Consider the following 21,678-nt stretch of genomic DNA (forward strand, 5'->3'; position numbering starts at 1 on the left):
AACAGACAGGATTGAAGGTTTGGATGACTACAATAAAGAATATCTGTTTAAAAAAAAAAGAAAAGAAAAATCTCCTTAAGAACTAACAACTCCAAATGCATCCCAAGTACAAGAGGATTAAACAAAATGAAGATGTCTGGCAAGATTAAAAAAACAAAAACAAATAGAATAAAAATATCTTTTCTAGGATTTTCTAAGGAAAGACTGTTCAGTGGAAAGTAATCTGGAAAGGAAATGTTAATTACAGTTAATTACAATAGGGAGATAAAAAACTTTCTTCATAATTAGTCTCCCTTAAAATGGTATCGTAAGCAGTGTAAGATGAAAATAATTAAAATGTATCCACACTGGCAGTATGATATGTTAATTGTATAAGTGAAATAGTAATATGCTAAAAAGATCAAACACAGTAATTTTATACCCACTGTCGAAAATTTAAGAGACAGTCTTATGGTAATCTTTAAGATATTAGATGAGATGTGTTGCTATACTGCCACCTAGTGTTGAGGTGGATAATTGTACTTGCCACTTAAAACCTTCCATCTGAGACATCAAACTGCTTTACATATATTAATTAATTTAGTATCACAACAGCCTCCTGAGCTAATGCATATTAGTCCTATTTTATTTATGAGGAGAGTGAGGCACAGAGGTTACAATACATGCCCCAGGAGACACAGTGGATGAAATCCTGACTGTACTGAAGTCAATGGAAGTCTTTCCATTGAGTTCAACAGGGCCAGGATTTCACCCAGTAAGACTGTCAGACTCAGGCAGGACCTGAACCCATGACTCCTGACTCCCAATTCTCTGGCAATTAAACAAATAGATTTAACTAATTCCTTATGTTTAAGTTGTATATATTATGTCATGCCATACACTGCTGATGTAGCTAATGTACTGGAATACAAAGTGATAAGGGATTTTTCACAACTTTTTTTTATTTAATTACAGTCAATTTAAACAGGTTTCAGAGTGGTAGCCATGTTAATCTGTATCAGCAACAACAACGGGGAGTCCTTGTGGCACCTTAGAGACTAAATTCATTTAAATAAAGTCCATTTAAAATGAATAATAAAATTACCAATTAAAATTCTAGAAGCTTTAAAACCACTAAAAATACTAGATGTGTTTTAATAGTTGCATATAACTTTGACAAATGTAGGACCTAAGCTTTCAGAAATCTTATGGACTTGATCATGCAATCCTTACTACTCATGTGAGTAGTTCTTTTGAGTGCTGTGTAGGAACTCATAGACTAGAATCAAGTCACTCCTTAACCTTCTTTTTGTTAAGCTAAATAGATTGAGCTCCTTGAGCCTATCACTATAAGGCATGTTTTCTAATCCTTTAATCATTCTCCTGGCTCTTCTCTGAACCCTCTCCAACATATTTCTTGAACTGTGGACACCAGAACTGGATACAGTATTCCAGCAGCAGTTGTACTAGTGCCAAGTACGGGGTAAAACCACCTCTCTACTCCTACTTGAGAGACCCCTGTTTATCCATCACGGGATCACATTAGCTCTTTTGGCCACAGTGTCACACTGAGAAATCATATTCAGACCCCTAAATCTTTTTCAGTGTCACTACTTTCCAGGGTAGTCCCCCATCCTATAAGTACAGACTACATTCATTGTTCCTTGATATTTACATTTAGCCATATTAAACTGGACATGAACAATATGCCAGGGGTTCTCAGACTTTTGAACTGGTGACCCCTTTCACATAGCAAGCCTCTGAGTGCGACCCCCCCCCTTATACATTAAAAATATTTTTGTATATATTTAACACCATTATAAATGCTGGAGGCAAAGCGGGGTTTGGGATGGAGTCTGACAGCTCGCAACCCCCTATGTAATAACCTCACAACCCCCTGAAGGGTCCCGACCCCCAGTTTGAGAACCCCTGCAATATGCATTTTAGCAAGCAATCCAGATAGCTCTATCAGTGACCTGTCCTCTTCATTATTTACTACTGCCCCATTTTCTGTCATCTGCAAGTTAGTTACTTAATTTCAAACTAGAACCCTAATTCTTCTGCTTGCTTAAAATGAGCCTAGATTGGGGAAAGGAAGCAGGAAAGGGGGAGATGGGATTCTTCATACAATTGATTTACTCAACACTGCCAATTTTTAAAAAAGTCTTGGAAAAAGCCTTTATATACATATTTTACATATGTCCTTAGCTATAGGTTTCACTCTGTGTTCCTGGAACTGAATTTTAGCTGTATCCTTGAGAACAGTGACACTGTCATCCAGGAATACAAGTTTTAGTGGCATCTCTGAAGTGATACAAATGGCATGGAGTTAGTTGAAAACTGACTTTGGAATTGAAAGGGTGTGTGATTTCATTTAACCAGGCTTTTGGAAAGATTTGATTATATTCATCCCTGATGTAACTCTATTGACTTCAGTGGAATTACAGCAGGGATGAATTTGGGCTTCCAGTACTGGAAATCTTGACCTTCCTAGAAGACATCTATAAATGAGAAATGACATCATTTATTGTGCTGATTTTTTTGGGATATGACTCCAGAAAGGATTTGTTCCCTATTAGAACAAATGTCATGCTGATTGCCAAGAGGTTACATTGAGAATGGAGTTTCCAGATTACCAGTGTAAATACACTGAAAAACTCTGGCATTTATTGACATATGTGAGTCTGTTTGTGCTATTTATAACTGAGGCAGACTGAAAATGTCTCCTCACTGAAGTTAATAGCAAAATTCCCACAGACTTCAGTGGGGACCATGATTTCTTTCATTCAGAGACTTTCTTTTAACGAGTTAATTTTCATAGTTAATGCAAACACAGAGCTTGTAAAAATTTTAACTTTCTTCCCATCAACCAATGACTTAATATTGAAAAAACTTTCTGTTCTCTGCAGTTTTTGGCAAACGTTTTTCTTTTGGTTTGCTTGACTTCCAGTTTCATGCTTTTGAACTTGAATTTTACTGGGCCATCACCTATTAGAAGGGCAACAACAGACACCGATTTGGGACTTCCCAAATAACAACAGTCTAGCTGGTGAAAATACTGTGACGTTCCCGTTTTGCAAAATATTGTCCCTGCTTTAACAGTGAGATGTTGAGGTCGAGGGAGCGTTTTAAACAAGACAATATTATTCGCTTTATTGCTTCCTACGTCATCCACCTTCTCCCGCTCCCCCCCCCCGGGTTAGGCCCCGCCCGGGCTGGGGCAGAGGGGCGTGCGCTGCCCTACCCTGGGCCCAACAGCGCGCTCCTCGGCTGCCCAGAAGGGTCACTTGAGGGACCGGGAGAGCGAGGTTCCCCTTCTCCAGTCCGGAGCCCCGGGCTTTGGGGCAGCCCCACAACGCCCCGAGCAGACCCCTGCCGCGGCCAATCGCAACGCCACCAGGGGTCGGCCCCGGGGGTATTAAACCCGCGCAGAACAGACCGCTGGCATCGTCCAACAACCGCCGCCCTGAACACCGCGGCGCCTGGCTGGGCTGGGCGGCAGGCATCATAAACCCCAACGTCACGCGCCGCGCATGCGCATTGCGTCTTGTCCTCATTTCCCCGCGTAGTGTGCGCTGCCTCACTCTCTGGCGCATGCGCCTTTCCTTCCCCAATGGCCTCCCTGAGTTCTCAGGCGCGCACGCGCGTTTCATCTTCGGGCCTCAGTAGTGGCGCATGTGTTTTCGTTGCCGTTGAGGTGGAAAGCCTGCGAAAAAGTCCCGGATGTACAGTGCTTCTCCACGCCCGGCTTCTAAAGGAGCTGTTCGCTCCACGTTAGGCGCATGCGCATTCTGCGGAGCGTTGTTTCCTTGGCAGCTGTTGTTTGTTTTCGGCAAAACTAGCGTAAGAGACTGCGGCGGGGGATGAGGAAGAAACCAAGTGGCTGGGGGGATAGGGGGCAGCCGCGGCAGCAGCGGCCCTAGCTCGAGGCGGTGCCGGAGACCCGGTCAAAGTGAGTGAGAGCCCCTGCCCCGCGCGCGCTGCCGTTTGCTGAGGCATCGGGACTGGGAGCGGGGGTTAGGAGGGAAGCGGGGCAGGGAGTGGGAGCTGGGGGGATGGGGGGCTGCATCTCTGCCTGGCCGCCTCTCCCCTCCCCGTTCCCTGTGCCCCGGTAAGTGCACAATGGGTCCCTGGCTGCTGGTGACACCGGCCTTGCGCTGCTGGGCTAGTCCCCAACTTTCTAATCACACAAAACCCAACGCCCTTTCCCCGCCCCCTGCCCTGAGGCCCCGCCCCTCTACCTCCTTCTCTCCCTCTGCCCCACCCTCCCTGTGCTGCAGCCCGGGGTTGGAGTGAGGGTGTGTGTGGGCCGCTCTGGGATGAGGAGTTTGGGGTGTGGGAGGGGGCTCTGGGCTGAGCCTGGGGCAGGGGGTTGAAGTTTAGGAGGGGGCTTGGGGTGCAGGCTCTGGGAAGGAGTTAAGGGAAAAAATTATGCATGGCACATTAATTATGCTCACACATAGTGGTGCCAAATTCTCCCAGGAGTAGTGTGGGTAGAGCGGCTGTGGCAGGGAAGGCAAGGGGAACTACTATGCTATAGGCCATTTCCAACCCACCTGCCTTACCTGGGCCCTGCTGCTTTCCCAGCCCTTGGGACAGGTTTCCAAGGAGGGGTGTTTGCCTGCCCTACAGGGAGTGAAATCCACTCAGCCTGCCAGTGCAGGCCTACCTGTTCTTCCCCACGTGAACTTGCCTTGCTTCTTTGGAGGAAAATAAATTAGAGATGTCTCCCCTTGCTGTCATGAGGCCATGCTGCCAGAACAGTTCTGGCCCCAAATATTGCTGGTGAAGTTGAGATGAGTTGAGATGTACAAAACTGAGACTGACTGGCAACACAGGTTGTGCTGCAGAGCCACTTTTTTAAAAAGGCTCCAGAGATCATTCTGGCTGTTACAGGCTGGTAAGCCGAAATTCAGTACCAGGGAAAGTTGTTGAAACTGTAGTACAGAACAAAATTATGAGTCACACAGGTGAACATGATTTTTTGGGGGAAGAATCAACATGGCTTTTATAAAGGAAAATCATGTCTATTAGAATTCTTTGAGGGAGGTCAACAGACGTGGACAAGGGTGATCTGGTAGATATAGTGTATTTGGATTTTCAGAAAGCCTTTGAGGCGGTCCCTCACCAAAGACTTTTAAGCGAAGTAACTGGTCATCAGATAAGAGGTAAGGTCCTTTCATGGATCAGTAACTGGTCAAAAGATAGGAAACAAAGGGTAGGAATAAATAGTGAGTTTTCAGAATGGAGGAAGGTATGCAGTGGGGTTCTCTAAAGATCTGTACTGGGACTGGTGCTGTTCAATGTCTTTATAAAAGATCTGAAAAAAAGGGAAAATAATGAGGTAGCAAAGTTTGCAGATGATACAAAATTACTCAAGATAGTTAAGTTTTTGAACTTAGACAAAATAGAAGAGTTACAAAACTGGATGGTGGGGCAAGAAAATAGGAGATGAAGTTTAATGTTGATAAATGCAAGTAATGCATATTAGAAAACATAATCCTAACTATATATCCAAAATCATGGTCTAAATTAGTTATGACTCAGGAAACAGATCTTGGAGTCATTGTGGATAGTTCACAGAAAATATCTGCCCAGTGTGCAGGAACCACTACAAAAGACATAGCTAATAAGAAAATATGTCATAATGCCACTATATAAATCCATACTGCATGCAGTTGTGGTCGCCCTATGTTCAGAAAGATATATTAGAAATGGAAAAGGTACAAAGAAAGGCAACAAAAATGATTAAGGGTATGGAACAACTTCCATATGAGGAGAGACTAAAAAGACTGGGACTCTTCAGCTTGGAAAAGAGATTACAGTGCTAAGTGGGGATATGATAGAGGACTTTAAAATCATGAATAACATGGAGAAAGTGAATAAGGAAGTGTTGTTTACCCCTTCACATAATGCAAGAACCATGGGTCACCCAATGAAATTAATAGGCAGCAGGTTTAAAACAAACAGAAGGAAGTACTTCTTCACTCAGTGTGTGGTCAACATCTGGAACACATTGCCAGGGGATGCTGTGAAGACAAAAACTATAACTGTGAAGGGTTTGGGACATAGACCATGTATGAGATTTCTCTCACTGGCCCTATTAGCAACTACACATTGCAAACATTATGCTAATTCTTCTATAACAAAATGTGTAGGAGTGGAGAAGAAGCACTGACTAATTACATAGTGACCCTGTGGTCTAGCGGAAAGACTGCTGGACTGTAACTGTTCCTTACTCTGCCACTGGGCCTGCTGGATGATCTTGGGGAAATCACTTCACCTTTCTGCGTCTCAGTTTCCCACCTGTAAAATGAGGATAATAATGTAAAGTTTTTTAAGATATACCAATGAAAAGTACTATATAAATGTTATGTCTTTAATTATTACTAGGCTTGGAAGGATTAGATTTTTATTGGTAAATGTCAATTTCACCGTACACACACAAACCAATGAAAAAATATATCCACTTAGAATAATAGAAATTTACAGATAGGCAGAGAGAGAAATGCTTGAGAAATTATTAGTGTCTGATTTAAGGATATTTTGACATGTGATGTTGAAATCTCAATGTCTACTGTCATTGAATAATTACTGTCTGACACCCTCCCCCGCCCCCCAATGTACACAGTTACAGGAAATTAAATCAATTAAAACAGAAAAAATGCCTAAAATAAACATTGATACTTGGTCAAAATTATATATGTAAAAAAAAAAAAATTAAATGGAGCCAAGTCTAATTATTACCTACACACAGGAGCATATAAGCAGCAAACCTAGGTGAGAACTACAACTGTCTAAATGACCATTAACTCCTACCAGCAACATTTCACTTTCTGTTTAAAAAAACCTAGGAAATTAAATGGCAAAATACTTCATTAGCACAGAGTTACATTTGCCCAGTGATAGCTCATGCCCTTTTAGAACATTGATTTCAGTAAAGTCTCAGACTTCTGAAAGTCAGGAAGGCAGTGTTAAGGTAAACTCATGCAACCTTAATTTTGCCCTCTTTGAGCAATGCCCCAATATGTCCATAACATACATGCTCCTACTCTTTCTTTTCACTGTAATGGACAACTGCATTTGCTGTACACTCAAACACCCAGCCTGCTGCCTCAACAGAATACAACACTTGTAATATTTAAAAACTACTTCATACTCTCTTCATAGCCCCTTCACATTTGCACGTAAGATACCACCTTAACCTACTTTCCTCAACCCATTATTAAAGCCACAGACGGCTCTCATATCTAGCCTTACTACTGACAGTATCAGTGCCCTGCCACTGACACAACCTATACAATTCTGTATTTAAAAGATGCAGAGTGGAAACTCAAGGTTTACATACACCTCTTTCCTTTAATAAAACACATGCAGGGGAGAGGACTCAGACCCAGATCTTCTCATATTGCAATCGCAGCTCTGTGATGTTCCTCACACTAATCCCCAGGTCTCCTAATATCACAGTCACAGCTCTTCCAAGCTCCTCTACCTTATTCCTCTTCCAATGAATCTACACCTAACACAGAGAATGCAGCAAGAGTGCATGCAGATCATTCTCAGTGCTATTGTCACCCCCGTGGGTGTAGAATTAAGGTTGCATAGGCATTTACCTTAACTCTATGCTTACTGGCTTTCAGAAGTTTGAGTTTTGCTGAACTTAATGTTCTGGGAGGGCATGAGCTATTACCAGGTAATCTTAACTCTGCTTTAACAAAGTGTTTTGCCATTTAATAGATTGAGTTCCTTGAGTCTCTCGCTATAAGGCATGTTTTCCAATCCTTTAATCATTCTCATGGCTCTTCTCTGAACTCTCTCCAGTTATCTGCATTCTTCTTGAATTGTGGACATCAGAACTGGACACAGTATTCTAATGATGGTCTGTACTAGTGCCAAATGAAAAGGTAATGTAATCTTGATACTGATATTTCCCTGTTTCTACAGCCAAGGATTGATTTAGCCCTTTTGGCAATAGCATTGGCTCATGTTCAGGGGATTCTCCACCATGAACCCCAAGTTTTTTTCAGAATCACTGTTTCCTAGGATAGAGTCCCCCATCCTGTAAGTAGGACGACATTCTTTGTTCCTAGATGTGTGACTACATTTGTCCATATTATTATTGTTGTTTGTTTGTTTATTAATGTGTATTATCATAGCACCTAGAGAACCTGGACCCCATTTGCTAGGCACTGTACGAATATAGAACAAAAGGACAGTCTCTGCCCCAAAAAGCTTTTTCATTTTTGTCTAGTTCCCTCTTTTGAAATTAAATGCTATTGTGGTGTGTTTCTTTGGTATTTTTCCTTATACAAGGATGTTAAATTTAATTACATTATGGTCCCTGTTACTGAGTGGTGCAGCTATAGTCATCTCTTGGATGTGCTTGTGTTTCCATTTTGGACTAAATCAAGAATTGCCTCTTCCCTTTTGGGTTCCAGGACTAGCTGTTCCAAGAAGTAGTCATTAATGGTGGCTAGAAATTTTATTTCTGCATCCCCTCCTGAGGTGACATTTCCCAGTCAATATGGGGATAACTGAAAACCTCCATTATTATCGCGTGTTCAATTTTGTAGCCTCTCAAATCTCCCTGAGCATTGCACAGTCACCGTCACCATACTTGTCAGCTGTAGGTAGTATGTTTCTGCTGCTATACTCTTATTATTCAAGCATGAAATTTTAAAATTTCTATCTATAGAGATTCTGTGGTACAGTTTGATTCATTTAAGATATTTTACTATATTTGAGTCTATGCTTTCTTTGACATGGAGAATTATGTTAGCTGGTGTTGCCAAGTTAACATTTACATTGTATTAATAAGGCTTCAGAAATGATGCCTACTTAATCAGTCTCTTGACTAAAGTACCCCATTGAGGCAAATGAATAAAAACCTAACACACTTTTTGGTTTTACATAAATAATAAATGGTGATGAATAGGAATAGTTTGTATTTTTGTGCTATTTTGTCATGTAATTCTGGGTTGCAGTCTTGTGAAATCTCAAGCTAAGCAGTTACACCTGTGAATCCTTGGATGGGAAACCTCCAAGGAAAACATGGTGTGCCTCAAGATGGTGCTGGAGATTCAGCAGCTTAGCCAATCAGTGTCCAAGTTCAGTGTTGAGAAGCATTTTGCTGTGCAGATGCTGTATTTCTGGTGAGATGTAAGCAAACAAAATCTGAAGTCATGACTGTTTGTGATCACTAAAAATTTCATTTCACTTTTTGCAAGAGGGTAAGGGAGCTAGTCTGATCAAATTCTAAATTGTGTAATAAGGTCCACCTACCTAAATTCCTCTGTGGTTCATATTGGATGAGGAATTCTTCAGTTCCTGTAGTCTAGCATTTAACAATAGAGAGACACTTCTGCTTTAGTATATCCTAGGTGTGGTTGCTTTTCTGTGGCGGCTGCAGGTATTTTTTTTCTATGCAACCCTTGGGATCTTTCAGGACAGAAAATGTTACAGAAGTATGAAACACTGAAGCAGCAATACTACACTCTCTGTTTTATAGACACAAAAGACAATGATGGACTGTACATTAGTTGCTGTTCTGAAGATTATTTTTGCTACGTGATGAATTTGAAAAATATAGTTTAAAAATGATAGTTTAGATAGAGAAAATGAGAAAATCTGCAGGAAGATATACAGGACGTTTTAAAAATCTCTGGCTGCAGACTTCTGTTTCCCTGATTATTTCCTGGTGTCTGGAATATAACTCTGTACTGTATTATGTGTTTTTGTTGGTGGAAAACTGCTTTATTAATAAATGTGCTAGAAAAATAATAGATTAAGGAAAACTCTAGCTTTAGTCATTTTGGGATTTTCTGATTGCTGAACTTTAACACAAGATTAATCTCTCCTATTTTAAAATGAGATTATACGGGGTGAACATCCTTGTTCTTATCCATGTTGATTAATGGGCTATATTTAGAGTTCTGATACCATTGATTAAAGGCTCTGTGTCAAATGTTATGTAATTCTTCCTTCAGACTACAGTGGATAAAAATAAACAAAATTAAAACCCATAATATTTAGTCATGAAAGGGATAATTTATTTAGCAGGAGAAGAGTGGTGTATAGAGAGCTGTGTGGTCTTCAGTCAAGCCTGGTGGAGCTGCAATTTATAGCATTCAAAACAAAAAAGTGGCAGTGGGAATACTAGCCTGGTCTGTAGAGAAGATGATCAGCTGTGGACAAAATTAATTTGCTAGTGGCCCTTTTTTGTTGTGTATTTTTGGATACTAATGAAGGTATTTCAGCCATTAGACAGATACGAAGCAGGTATGCACTATGCATATTTTATTGTCTTTTTTGTCCTGTGTATTACTTCAGTTGTTCCTTTTTATAAAGTTGAGAGTACGTGCTTTCTTGGTGCTCGGTCTCTTGAGAGGATAAAATCAATCACAAAAAGTATCCTTCCCTACTCTACAGAAGACAAAAGTAATTGATAAACTCCAGCATATTATCATTTAACAGTGTTTTGGTTTCTGCCTTAAAGTAGTAAATGTTTTCTATTTCTGTCTGAGTCTGAATTTGAATTGTCTGCAAAGCAGCAGTATCCTATTGAGATACATACTTTATAGTGCCTTATAGTGACAATAAATCTAACTTTAGTAATGTTAAAATTGATTTTATGTAACTAAAAAAACCCCTAAGACATGATTATTTAAATAAACATTTTCTCTTGTTTTCATTTCTTTTAAGTGTTATGACTATAGGGATGCACAGTTTAACAGTGACATTGAAGTAGTTTTGTTTCTGAGCTAGAAATAAATGATTTCTGTTGGAGGGAAAAATATTGTTACTAGCTGAGAAATGACAAGCTACATTTTTTACAACAAAAGATGCTCCCTACAGCCCTCCCATGTAAAGCTACTTCTGGTCATCCCTGCCAATTTCAAACAGCTTTCAGAATGTAAAGAAGTTGGTATGGTTCCACCTCAAAAGACTGCCTATCAGCAAGAGGTAGAATTGGTATAACTAGAAGTTAATGCGTAGCTTCTGTTTCTCTCTTTTTGGTTTCTAGAGCTTGCAAATATTGGAATTTTGGTTAATTGGCAGTTCTGAAAAATAAAATAATTAAAAAAAACCTTAATTTTTTGTGTGTGTATCAAAAAGTCAAATTTCATTTCAGTGTGATGAGCATTTTAATATTTTTATTAATAAAAATTGAAATGAAAAGTTGTTTCAAACTGAAAAATCAAAATACTTTATTTAGAAAATGTCAAAACAAAATACTTGGATATTTTTCAGACTTTTTAATAATTGTTTCAATAAAATTTTTTTAAGTGTTTTTAGTGTTGTTGAATTTGCAAATTGGGGGGGGGGGGGGTTTGGCCAATAAATTTCACCCAACCCTATTTAGTACATTATGATAGTTCAGTAATTGCTAGAATTATGCTTGGCATATCCACTCAAGTTTCTTTTAGAACTAATATACCTCACATTTTGTAAGAAGGAATTTCGGACCCAATCCTATGATCTTTACTCTACCAAAACTAATGTTGACTTCATTTGGAGAATTATCTGAGTGAGGAGGGTGTGCAAGAATTGACTCTTGTTTTTTTTGTTTGTTTTTTTTAAAGAGTGAATCTGTAAAATTTCTCTTTAGAGCATGCCATAAATTAAAGGGAAATGAAATCTATTTCATTCACTCTGTTTATATGGTGAGGATTATTTCTTGCATTGTTCCATATAAATTGAATTGCATTTTAGATTTATTCAGATCAGCGTTTTTGTTTGTTTGTTTTTTTTAATCTCAGTATTACTAACCCAGTCCATTCAGGCCAGACATAAATCTATAGTATAAATTCTGTAACTTAGTTTTGTTGATTAAAATATTCTGAATGTTGGTGTGTGTTTTGCAGAATGCTGAACTCTGAGAAAGAAAGGTGTAGTGTATTGAGCCATTCTTAATATAGGACTCAAAATGCCACCAGGTAAGAACCTCTACATTTTAAATTTCCAAATGCATTTTATTCTTAGAATTGGATATTAATGTTCAGTTACTTCCACCAATTGATCTTTAGTGATGCCTTGGATTAACTCTTGGTCAATGCTCACAGCTGTTTTTATGTTATGTTTTGTTTTGTTTTATGAACTTTTTTATTTAACATTTGTAGGGCTTATAAAATTGATAGTTAATATGTGAAACAATGTATTTGAGAATTGTCTTGTCATATACAATAGATGATTCTACATATATTGCTTCTTTGAGTTAGCTTCATCTGGTTGCCATTGTAAATGGGAACTTTTTCTCAAGTTTCATGAGGTAAAATAAAAGTCTTGATTAGTGTAATTCATCTACGGTGAAAATGCTGCCCTCTGCGCCTAAAAGTGTAATCAGGTGCTGTTGTAATGAACCTAATTATTTGAGTCAATTAATCTTATTTTAACTTTTCCTCCAGCGGAGAGTGAGGCAAAGGCAAAAACCAAGGTTCGCTTTGAGGAAATATTCAGGAGTCATTCTGGGCTAACAGAAAAAAAGAAATCAAAGAAGCAAAAATTTCACTCTCATGAGAATATTGTGGTGAGTTTGATAATCTGAGAACAGTGGTTCCGCTTGCCTCGGTGGAAAAAAATCTCATCTCTCAGCAAAGGAAGTATACTTTATCCCTTCCCACAAAAAGGAGATGCTGTAAGCTTTAGCAAGCACTATGAAAAGAAAACGTGGTGTTTGCTTCATAATAGATACCTTTCATTTTTAATGTATGACTTTTATTCGTTATTGATGTCCATGCTGAACAATAAGAGTAAACCACAGTAGTTTACAACTTACTGTGACCTTGATATACTAGTAATGTAATTCAAGGTTAATGTTAAATGGTGCCTCCTGGCATACCTATAGTTAAAATTGTGTCAACCTATTTTGATCCACCACGTTTTTCAGTAGAATTTTGGAGGCTATCCTTTAAGCTTTTCAAATTCATATTAACTTCAGTGGGAGTGTCATATGTGAAGGGCTTGCAGGATCATTCCCACAGTAATACTGGTATTTAGCTCTTAGAGCAAATACCTCATGTCTGTGAATTTTACAGATGCTTATCAGTTGTCTAGTTGGTAACAAAGGTAAATGTCAGCTTTATTACATTCTCCAAAGCTAGTATCATGAAAATAAGAATATGCAAACAAAATGACATCAAACTAGAACTCCCTCCTCTCTTTCCCACTCATTTCTCTGCTTCTGAACAGCACGGAATATGACTCTTCTCTTCTCCCAGCCTCCAGGTCGTCGTCATCTACCATCCACCCAACTCTTCCACAACAGCCTTCCTCTCTTGATTTTGATTCATGGCTCTCTCTTTTTCTCTCCTCACAATCTCCCACACTCATTTGTGTTGACTTCAGCTTCCTAGCTCAGTGGCTTTCAACCTTTTTTTCATTTGTGGACCCCTAAAAAAATTTCTAACAGAAGTCTTAGACCTAGTCTGTGGACTCCCAGGGTGAAAAGCACTGTTTTATGGTAATGACAACCTTTCATGGACCCCTTAGGCATAGTCTGTGGATCCCCAGAGGTCCACAGACTACAGGTTGAAAACCACTCACCATTGCCTCTTTATTCAACTGGCAACCGTGGTCAACACTCCCACTCACTAAACTGGCCACTCATTTGACTTGGATTCCACCAACCACTGCTCTCATTTATCTATCTGTTGCTGAGTTCCCCGTCCAGCCAGTAAAAGCTGGTAAATTACAGGAACATCAACACACTCGATTGGTGGCACAAAAAGCTGCCCGTGGCAGGGCTCAGACCTTAGTTCCTTAGGCAGCTCCAGCCTGTACGACCTTAATTCATGCCATTGGTACATATGCATTATGATACCATCTTTAATTACATGATCACATATTATTTTTTTCCACAGGACCCCTGCTTCATTCAGTGCACTGCATTGATGGTACTCACTCATTTGGTAGCTGGTCAATATTTCATTTCATTCTCAGCACTCAGTGTGTGGCCTCAGACCTTACTGCATACCTTTCAGAGCCTGTTCTGAATAAAAAATTATTAATTTCCTCGTGGGCCTTTTTTGGTGCTTATCACCATGGAATCAGAGTGCTTCACAAATATTAATTAATTTATTTTTCAAAATACCCCTGTGAGGTAAGTTATCCCAGTTTTACAGATGGGGAGCAGAGCACAGAGAGATTAAGATCAGAAGTGTCCACTAATTTTGGGTGACCAACTTGAGTGCCCAAGCAACTGGAATGCATCTACCAATAAGGCCTAAGGACTGATTTTTTTTAGAGTGCTCTAGCATTTTATAGCACTTTATCTGTTTAGCGTACCGCTCGCATTGACTTCAGTTGTAGGCCCCAGATGTGTGTTCCTAATTTTCTCAGTGACCAACTTTAGACAAGTGACTTGCCCAGCAACACACAGGAACTCTGTGGCAGAGGCAAGAGTAGAATCCATTTAACCAGTGTGGTGATTAAGTGCCTTAACCATGACACCGTCTTTTTATTACCTTCCAACTTCTACAACAAATGAGGCAGAGGTCCTACAGACAACAATTTCCTTTACTGCATAATCCTGATCCAGCCCCAAAGCACTATCCTTCCTTCTTACTGAATAAGGCAGGGGTCCTGTGGATAGAATAGTATGTGATCACGTAATAAAAGTCTGTATCATAATGCATACGTACCAGTGACATGAATTAAGGTTGTACATACTGGCGCTGTCTGAGGAACTAAGGTCTAAGCCCAGCCACAGGTAGCTTTTTGTGCCACCGGTAGTGTGTTGATGTTCCTGTAATTTGCCAGCTTTTCAGGGACAGTGTTTGATATAGTTAGGAGGAGCTTCTGTTTTGCTAAGTGTTGTGGCTAAATTTAAGTGGACAAAGGGGTATGTTGTTCAAATTAGGGATATATATGTGTGTGGGTGGGTGCTGTAGATGATGAACTGCACAAAGTTTACAAAAAAATGTAACTCACCAGTCAAAAAATCTCAAGTGTGATTTTTGAGATTTCTTCAGTGGAACACTTCTTACATATCAGGATAATTTCAGAAAATCACAGACACGTAAATTATTAATTCCAAGTTATTTTCTGCTTCCTCAGCTACAGAGAAGGAGAAAGGTCCTGTCAAAGACAAAACAGTGACATAACCTTGACTATGGTGTCACTATTGTTCCTCTATAATAATCTGTCTGATAAATAACTTCACCCATTATACTTCATGGGTAAAACCTGCTCAGTAAAAATGCAGATAAGGAGATGGGGTAATCCATCCAAAATCTGTTAATGTTTCTGTATGCTTTGCCTTTTTTTGTTTTGTATGTAATGTGCTGCATTTTTTTAGCCACTGTAAAAATATTTTTCCTTTCTTTCCTTTGTCACTCTTAAAATTATCTGTACATAATCTGCCAGATCCTTTTAGATTGTTGGCTTTTGTATGGAAAGGATGTTATTGGACTACCTAGCAGGAAAAGGTTAAATTCATATGATGAGTATTTTCATGATTAAATACTACATAGTTTTAAGTACTATCTATGTAACTAAAAATACAGACACCTACTGAAAAGATGTGTGAATACAGGGCTGACCTTAGTCTTTTTGCTACCCTAGATGAACATCATTGCATGCAGTCCCATTCCCTATCCTTCCATTCATTTACATCCCACTTTTAATATAATTATTTAATTTAATATTTTAGCATGCATTTTTTACATTACTATGTCTTTCCTTCACACCCTTTTTCTTTAAGTTGGTGCATTTTTTCTCCCACTCTCTGTTTATCCCTCCAATTTATTTTTCTTGTATGAATAATAATTCTCTCTCTCTCTCAACCCCTCCCTTCTTTCTTCAACATCTCCAATGCCTTTTCTACCTCCTTTTGTAATCTTCCCCCCTCCCCCCCCGGTCAGTCATGGCTAAAACAGACTTCCTCCTCATCTCAAGGGTAGAGCGGAAGGTTTGGCAGCTAAGATAGTTGAGGTGAAACTTGTGATGGAGGCAGATGGTTGGCAGATAGGGAGTAATCAACTTTTGTTGGTTAGCCACATGAAAGGTCAACTATATCTTCTCTCACTCTTCAGAGATGGATTTCTAGAAATCAGAGATTCCGAAAGTGTTTGCCTTTGTAGCTACATGCTTTGCCCATGTCTAGGGTTGGGCCTTCCTGCTTCCTTCCCTCCTTCTCCAACTCCTTTTTAGCCCCTCAGCATGACATTTAGTGGCATTATCTAGACAGACCATGTTCTTATATAATGTCCTTAAGTATTTAAAAAAAAAAAAAACCCACAAAACAAAAAACCAAGAACCCAAAAGAGAAATACAAAAACTAAGATTACTCAAAGGGACCCTATCAATCAAAAAGTGGTTTGTCTTCAATTTTTTTTTATTCTGCTATTCTTACAAGTAACACTTTTGATAGGAGTTCTCAACCTGGGGTTTGTGAAAAGGTGTCAAGGGTGCTTTGGCCACTGTGCTGTTCCTAGCTAGATGGGAAGGGAGTCCCAGGATTGTCTTGCTATTGAAAAATAGGGTAATGGCAAGGAAAAAGTTGAAAAGCACAGAAATAAAATATTTGTACTGGAAGAAATCAGAGGGGAAAATATATATTTTAGTTATTGGGCTTTTTTGTGTGTGTGCATCTGAAAGCTCTTTCTGTATAGTTAGTTCCACTGTTTTCCCCTGTGTAGTTTGTAACACCCCAGTCCTACAATGAGCTTCACTTTGGCAACCCCCTGAGCCCACCTGGAGCCCCACTGACTTAATAGGAGCCACACACAAGCTCAGGGACGTACCTGTGTGGAGCTCAGTGCAGGATCAGACCTGTATTAAGTTTGCTGTGTTGTCTGTGTGGGTTTTTCATTCATCCATAAAGGAAGCGAAACCTTAAAAAAAGTATTTTGCAAAACCACAGAAATTGACAGAAGGATGCAAAGGGTGGGTGTATTATCTGAAAATACTTTTAACTAAGTTTTTGAAAGTGGACTAGATTTCAGGTTGACTCTGTCCCTTTAATAAGTGTTGTTTATTAATAGAATTTTTTCCATAGTTTTATAAGAGCTGTCATCTTAAGAGTTGTCTGTTGTTAAATTTTATCAAGTCTTTCTTTTGGAAGGTGATTTTCATTGCCAAACTTTGGCACACTGCTCATGGTAAAAAGGAGTCCAGACAGGCATTGGCACTTCTAACATTAATATTTATATCTGTTTGAGACATGTTTTGGTTCTGCATTTCATTTCTGCAGATCTTTCAAAATGTATTACATTGACATGTCATTATGGAGTAGTCCTGTTCATTGAGGTAGTTTTTAATTTTACTGTAGTGAATATATACGTAAGGTTCTTGTTTAAAAAGAACATTGATTCAAGAAGATTTCAAGCTGTCCAAATACAAACACTTATTTTAAGCATGAATGATCTGTTTCTGTTCCATCTGGTACTTGTTAGGTTTAAACAAGACAATGATTAGATGTCTAATATCATTTTTATATTTCATTTTATATTAGACATCTGATAATATACTAAACTATTTTTATTATTGTACCATTACATATGATATATACTGAAAATTATGTTCTCTTTTTATTTCTAGCTTGACACCTTTAGAAATAATCTTGATCTAGCTAAAGAAAGTGGAAATGATGAGGTAATTATAAACAATACGTATAATCCTGAGGAAAAGAGCCCCCGGTTTACAAAAAACAAACTAAGAGACAAAGCCTCAGTTTCAGAAAAAATAAACAATGATGTTGTTAGTGGAGAAGAAAACAAGCAACCAAAGTCTAACAAGAAGAAAAAGAAAGCAGTGTTACAAGAACAATTTAATGAGGAGGAAAATGTATATGAAACTAAATTGGAGAGTTTTGAAAAACAGATTACTGATTTGCCAAAGAAAAAAACAAAAAGTAAATCACAAACAGATGCATCTCATCAAAAAGGTAACAACAAGATAAAAAGTACCTTGAATGAAGCGAGAGATGTAACTGAATTAGAAGAGGAAGAACAGCTAATTCAAGCCTATCAGCTGCAAGTGGCTGAGGATGAGGCAAATATAATTAAGGAAAAAATAAGAAAAAAACTTAAAGAACAGATGTCTGAATTCACCTCCAGTGTTCAAAGCCAAAAAGTTGTATTGAACAATGAAGTGGGCAAAAAGAAGAAAAAGACGAAAGAAGTGCCAGTTGTATCTGAAACTGAAACAAGGTATAGTGGTAAATTGTAATCTGTGCATGTATACATCTTAAACAAAATGTTTGATTTTTATTTTTTTTTAAGATGGGGAAAGAATCCTGTGATAGACATGCAATAATTTTTTTTAACTGAACTAGCCAGATGATTTTATGTAGGGGGAAGGGAACCTCTTCCCCGTACACACACAAAACCCTTCTACTGCATGATATCTAAAAATGGTGCCAAGATCCATACTAATTTGTAAGAACTTACAAAATTAAATGAATTGTTTTTTAATGTTGCAATACTACATTTAACCTGCCAGTTATTCACTGTGGACTCGATTCCTTGACTGTGTGGCCTTTGGCTTAACCCTGATTAAAATCCAGCATTAATAAAATATTGTCTCAAGTCAAAACTACTTATACACTCAGCTAACAGAATGCATCATTCTTTAGTATATTTTATTTCATGTGAACTGTGTATCTGATCCTGCAAAGATCTTGTTTAAATTTATGTCACAAGACTACTCGTGGAAATCCCCACATGAAAATATTTTAGAAGATAAGACTTAGAATAATAAAATGGAGAGGGAAATTCATGATAGACCGTTCAAGAATGTGTGCTACTGTTATCACTGTAATAGCTAAACAAGACAAAACATATTTTAGATGGGATTTTTAAGATGGAGAGCTAATGAATTTGAGAAACAGGAAGAGGCTGTTTCAGAAGTAAAGTCTTTTTAGTGGATTAACAACAGAAATAGTATGTACTTGCTGACAGTGATGTGTGTTTCGTTACAGTGTGATGTCCCTTGCTGAACTACAGTGTAACCCAGTGGAAGATAATACCAGAAAAAATAAGTCATCAGGAAGACTGCTTGCATCATATTTTAAAGATGAAATGAACACAGAGGAACACAAGGAGGAGGAAGATGTGGAAAAACTGAAACCTAAAATAAAGAAGGCAAAAAAGAAATCTAAAAAAGGTTTGTGCAATCAAAATATTATAGTCAAAGTTTTTCATATTGGAAGACTTTGCTGCTGCTGCTAAGTTCTTTTGCTGTTGCTTGCTCCTATCAATGAGACAAAGATGGCTTAGAATATTATAAAAATATTCAGTAGCAAAAAACTGTTAACTCAGAGTAAATATTGCTTGGTGATATGTCATCTCGTTGCAGAGTGTTGCATTAAGCAAAACTCAAATTTCTGAAAACCAGGAAATGCACAGTTACGGTTGCCCATGCAATCTTAACTCTGCCCTCTTCCAGTAATACCCATTACGTCCCATTAACACACACAACTTTACTTTGACACCCCCACGGTTTCTGAAATGTACAAGCTCTTCACCTTCATTCGTTCTCATTCACAGGATTCTATCTAAACCATGTCACTGACCCATTCACTGCATCCCCCTCTCCACTATTGTACCTAGGCCTCCACTGCAATGCATCTCCCTGATGTCTTCACTCCTTGGTTTACAAATGTTTCTGTTGCTGTTATTTTCTCCCTCCTATAACTTGACTCACATTCCGTGCTTGGACTGAAGGACAACTACGTTACAGTGAAATAGTGTTGGGATGCAGGGGGATTGGGGTGCACTGGCAGAATTTTGACACCCATGACTCACAAACTGTAGCAACCTCCAGCCCCTCAGTCTAAAACTCCTTTTGCCTTAAGTAGGGGTTTGTGATTAATTTATCCTCAGTTATGTTAAACTGAAGTGTGAGTTCACAGCCATGGGTCTCAGTGAGGTCTGTGGTTCATCCAGTCATAATTGTCTCTCAGTTTAACAGTAAAAGGAAACCAGTTTCTTGGGAGGGCCTGTAACTCAGGAGCCCCTCTGTCAAATGACCCCAAATGTGGTCTCTACCACTACCCTGCACCTTGTGAGGCATAATAAATTTAAAAATAATCTGATTAGCTGTTCAGATGTTAGACCATTTACAAGAATCGAGCTTCAAAGCATGTAAAATAGTGGGACTGGAAACCCTCTAGCCGTTTTTCTGTATTGGTGCATGTGCACTGTAAAAAAAAAAAATGTTCATTTTCTTTTAATGCTATTCTCAGTTTGGGTCTTCCAAAGGTTAGTGGGTGCTGTGCACTGCCTTGGGTAAAACTTGACAGATCGAGACCATTTTGCGCTGCATGACATCAATAGTTTAATCTCTAGCTCTGGGCAAAAGAAATACCTACTTAGAAACTTTTTTAAAAATGGCTATTTTCCCCAGAGCATGTATCTCCAGAACCCCTGTCACAAATGCCCCCAAATTTGGGTCACTAACCCTACCATGCACCCACATGAGGCACACCAAATTTCAAAGAAATCTGACTAAGCATGTTCACTCTAGAGCAGGGGTTCTCAAACTTAATTGCACCATGACCCCCTCCTGACAACAAATATTAACTACATGGCCCGATGAGGGGGGACTGAAGCCTGCACGCCTCCCACCCCGCAAGACCTGCTGCCCTGTGGTGTGTGTGTGGGGTGGTGGTGGTGGGGGGCTAAAGCCCAACCCCCACTGCCCTGGGAAGGGGGGCGAAAGCCAAAGCCCAAGGGCTTTAACCCCAGGCAGGGGGCCTGTAACCTGAGCTCTGTCCCCAGACCCTAGCAAGTCTAAGCCAGTCCTCGTGACCCCATTAAAACAGGATCGAGACCCACTTTGGGATCCTGACCCACAGTTTGAGAACCGCTGCTCTAGAGGACTTGGAACAGAGGTGGGCAAACTACGGCCCACGGGCCACATCTGGTCCGCAGGACCATCCTGCCTGGCCCCTGAGCTCCCTCCTGGGGTGGCTAGTCCCCAGCCCCTCCCCTGCTGTCCTGTCCCCCTGCAGTAACGCTGCCGCCTGGGTAGTGTGGCTGGCTCCAGACGGGCAGTGGGGCTGCGAGCTTCTGCCACTCTGAGTGGCATCGTAAGGGGATGGGATGGGGAACGTGCTGGATAAGGGGCAGGGGGTTGCAGGGAGCAGTCAGGGGACTGGGAGCCGGGGGCGGTTGGATGGGGTGGGGGTTCTGGGGGTGGTGGTCAGGGGATGGGGAGCAGGGGGGTTGGATAGGTGTGGGAGTCCTGGGGGGCCTGTCAGGGGGTGGGGGTGTGGATAGGGGTCGGGGCAGTCAGGGGACAGGGAGCAGCGGGGGTTGACTAGGGGTGGGGGTCCTGGGAGGGGGTGGTCAGGGGGCGAGGAGCAGGAGGGGTTGGATAGGTTGGGAGTTCTGAGGGGGGTAGTCAGGCGGTGGGAAGTGGGAGGGGGTAGGGGCAAGGCTGTTTGGGGAGGCACAGCCTTTCTTACCAGGCCCTCCATACAGTTTTGCAACCCTGATGTGGCTCTCAGGCCAAAAAGTTTGCCCACCCGGACTTAGAAAGGTCAACCTTTAAACAAATGATGTGATGCAGCCTTAACTGTAGTGCTGTTCCTATGCCATTATAATACTATAAAGTAGCTGAGGAGGCATTTGGCATATTTTCTGTTTCCTAGTTTTGGGTTGAATTCATGGAGAATTAGATGGGTGCATAAAATTAAAAGCCATAAGTGCCTATTATAGTTTAGGGGATTCAGCTAATTGTGCTAAATGATCTTGT

General features: G+C 39.9%; 1 protein-coding gene across 19 annotated transcripts in view; it reads left to right on the forward strand.

Moving 5' to 3' along the window:
* Positions 1–3,213: 3,213 nt before the first annotated feature.
* Positions 3,214–21,678, forward strand: part of AHI1 (Abelson helper integration site 1) — a 165,200-nt gene continuing 146,735 nt past the window's right edge. For 15 of the 19 annotated variants that reach the window (XR_005595893.1, XM_039529240.1, XM_039529241.1 and 12 more), the window contains exons 1-6: positions 3,810–3,931; positions 7,801–7,883; positions 11,844–11,915; positions 12,384–12,505; positions 17,518–18,128; positions 18,899–19,083. Coding sequence is in view for 18 of the 19 variants with exons in the window: in XM_039529240.1 (XP_039385174.1) it covers positions 11,906–11,915; positions 12,384–12,505; positions 17,518–18,128; positions 18,899–19,083 (928 nt within the window). In the remaining variant the exon portion in view is untranslated. Of the gene's footprint in view, positions 3,932–4,061; positions 4,091–7,800; positions 7,884–11,843; positions 11,916–12,383; positions 12,506–17,517; positions 18,129–18,898; positions 19,084–21,678 lie in introns of those variants that run through there. The other 4 variants (XM_039529235.1, XM_039529236.1, XM_039529237.1 and 1 more) reach the window with 4 other exon arrangements.

The sequence above is a fragment of the Mauremys reevesii genome, linkage group 3, assembly GCF_016161935.1.
Source record: "Mauremys reevesii isolate NIE-2019 linkage group 3, ASM1616193v1, whole genome shotgun sequence".
NCBI lineage: Eukaryota > Metazoa > Chordata > Testudines > Geoemydidae > Mauremys > Mauremys reevesii.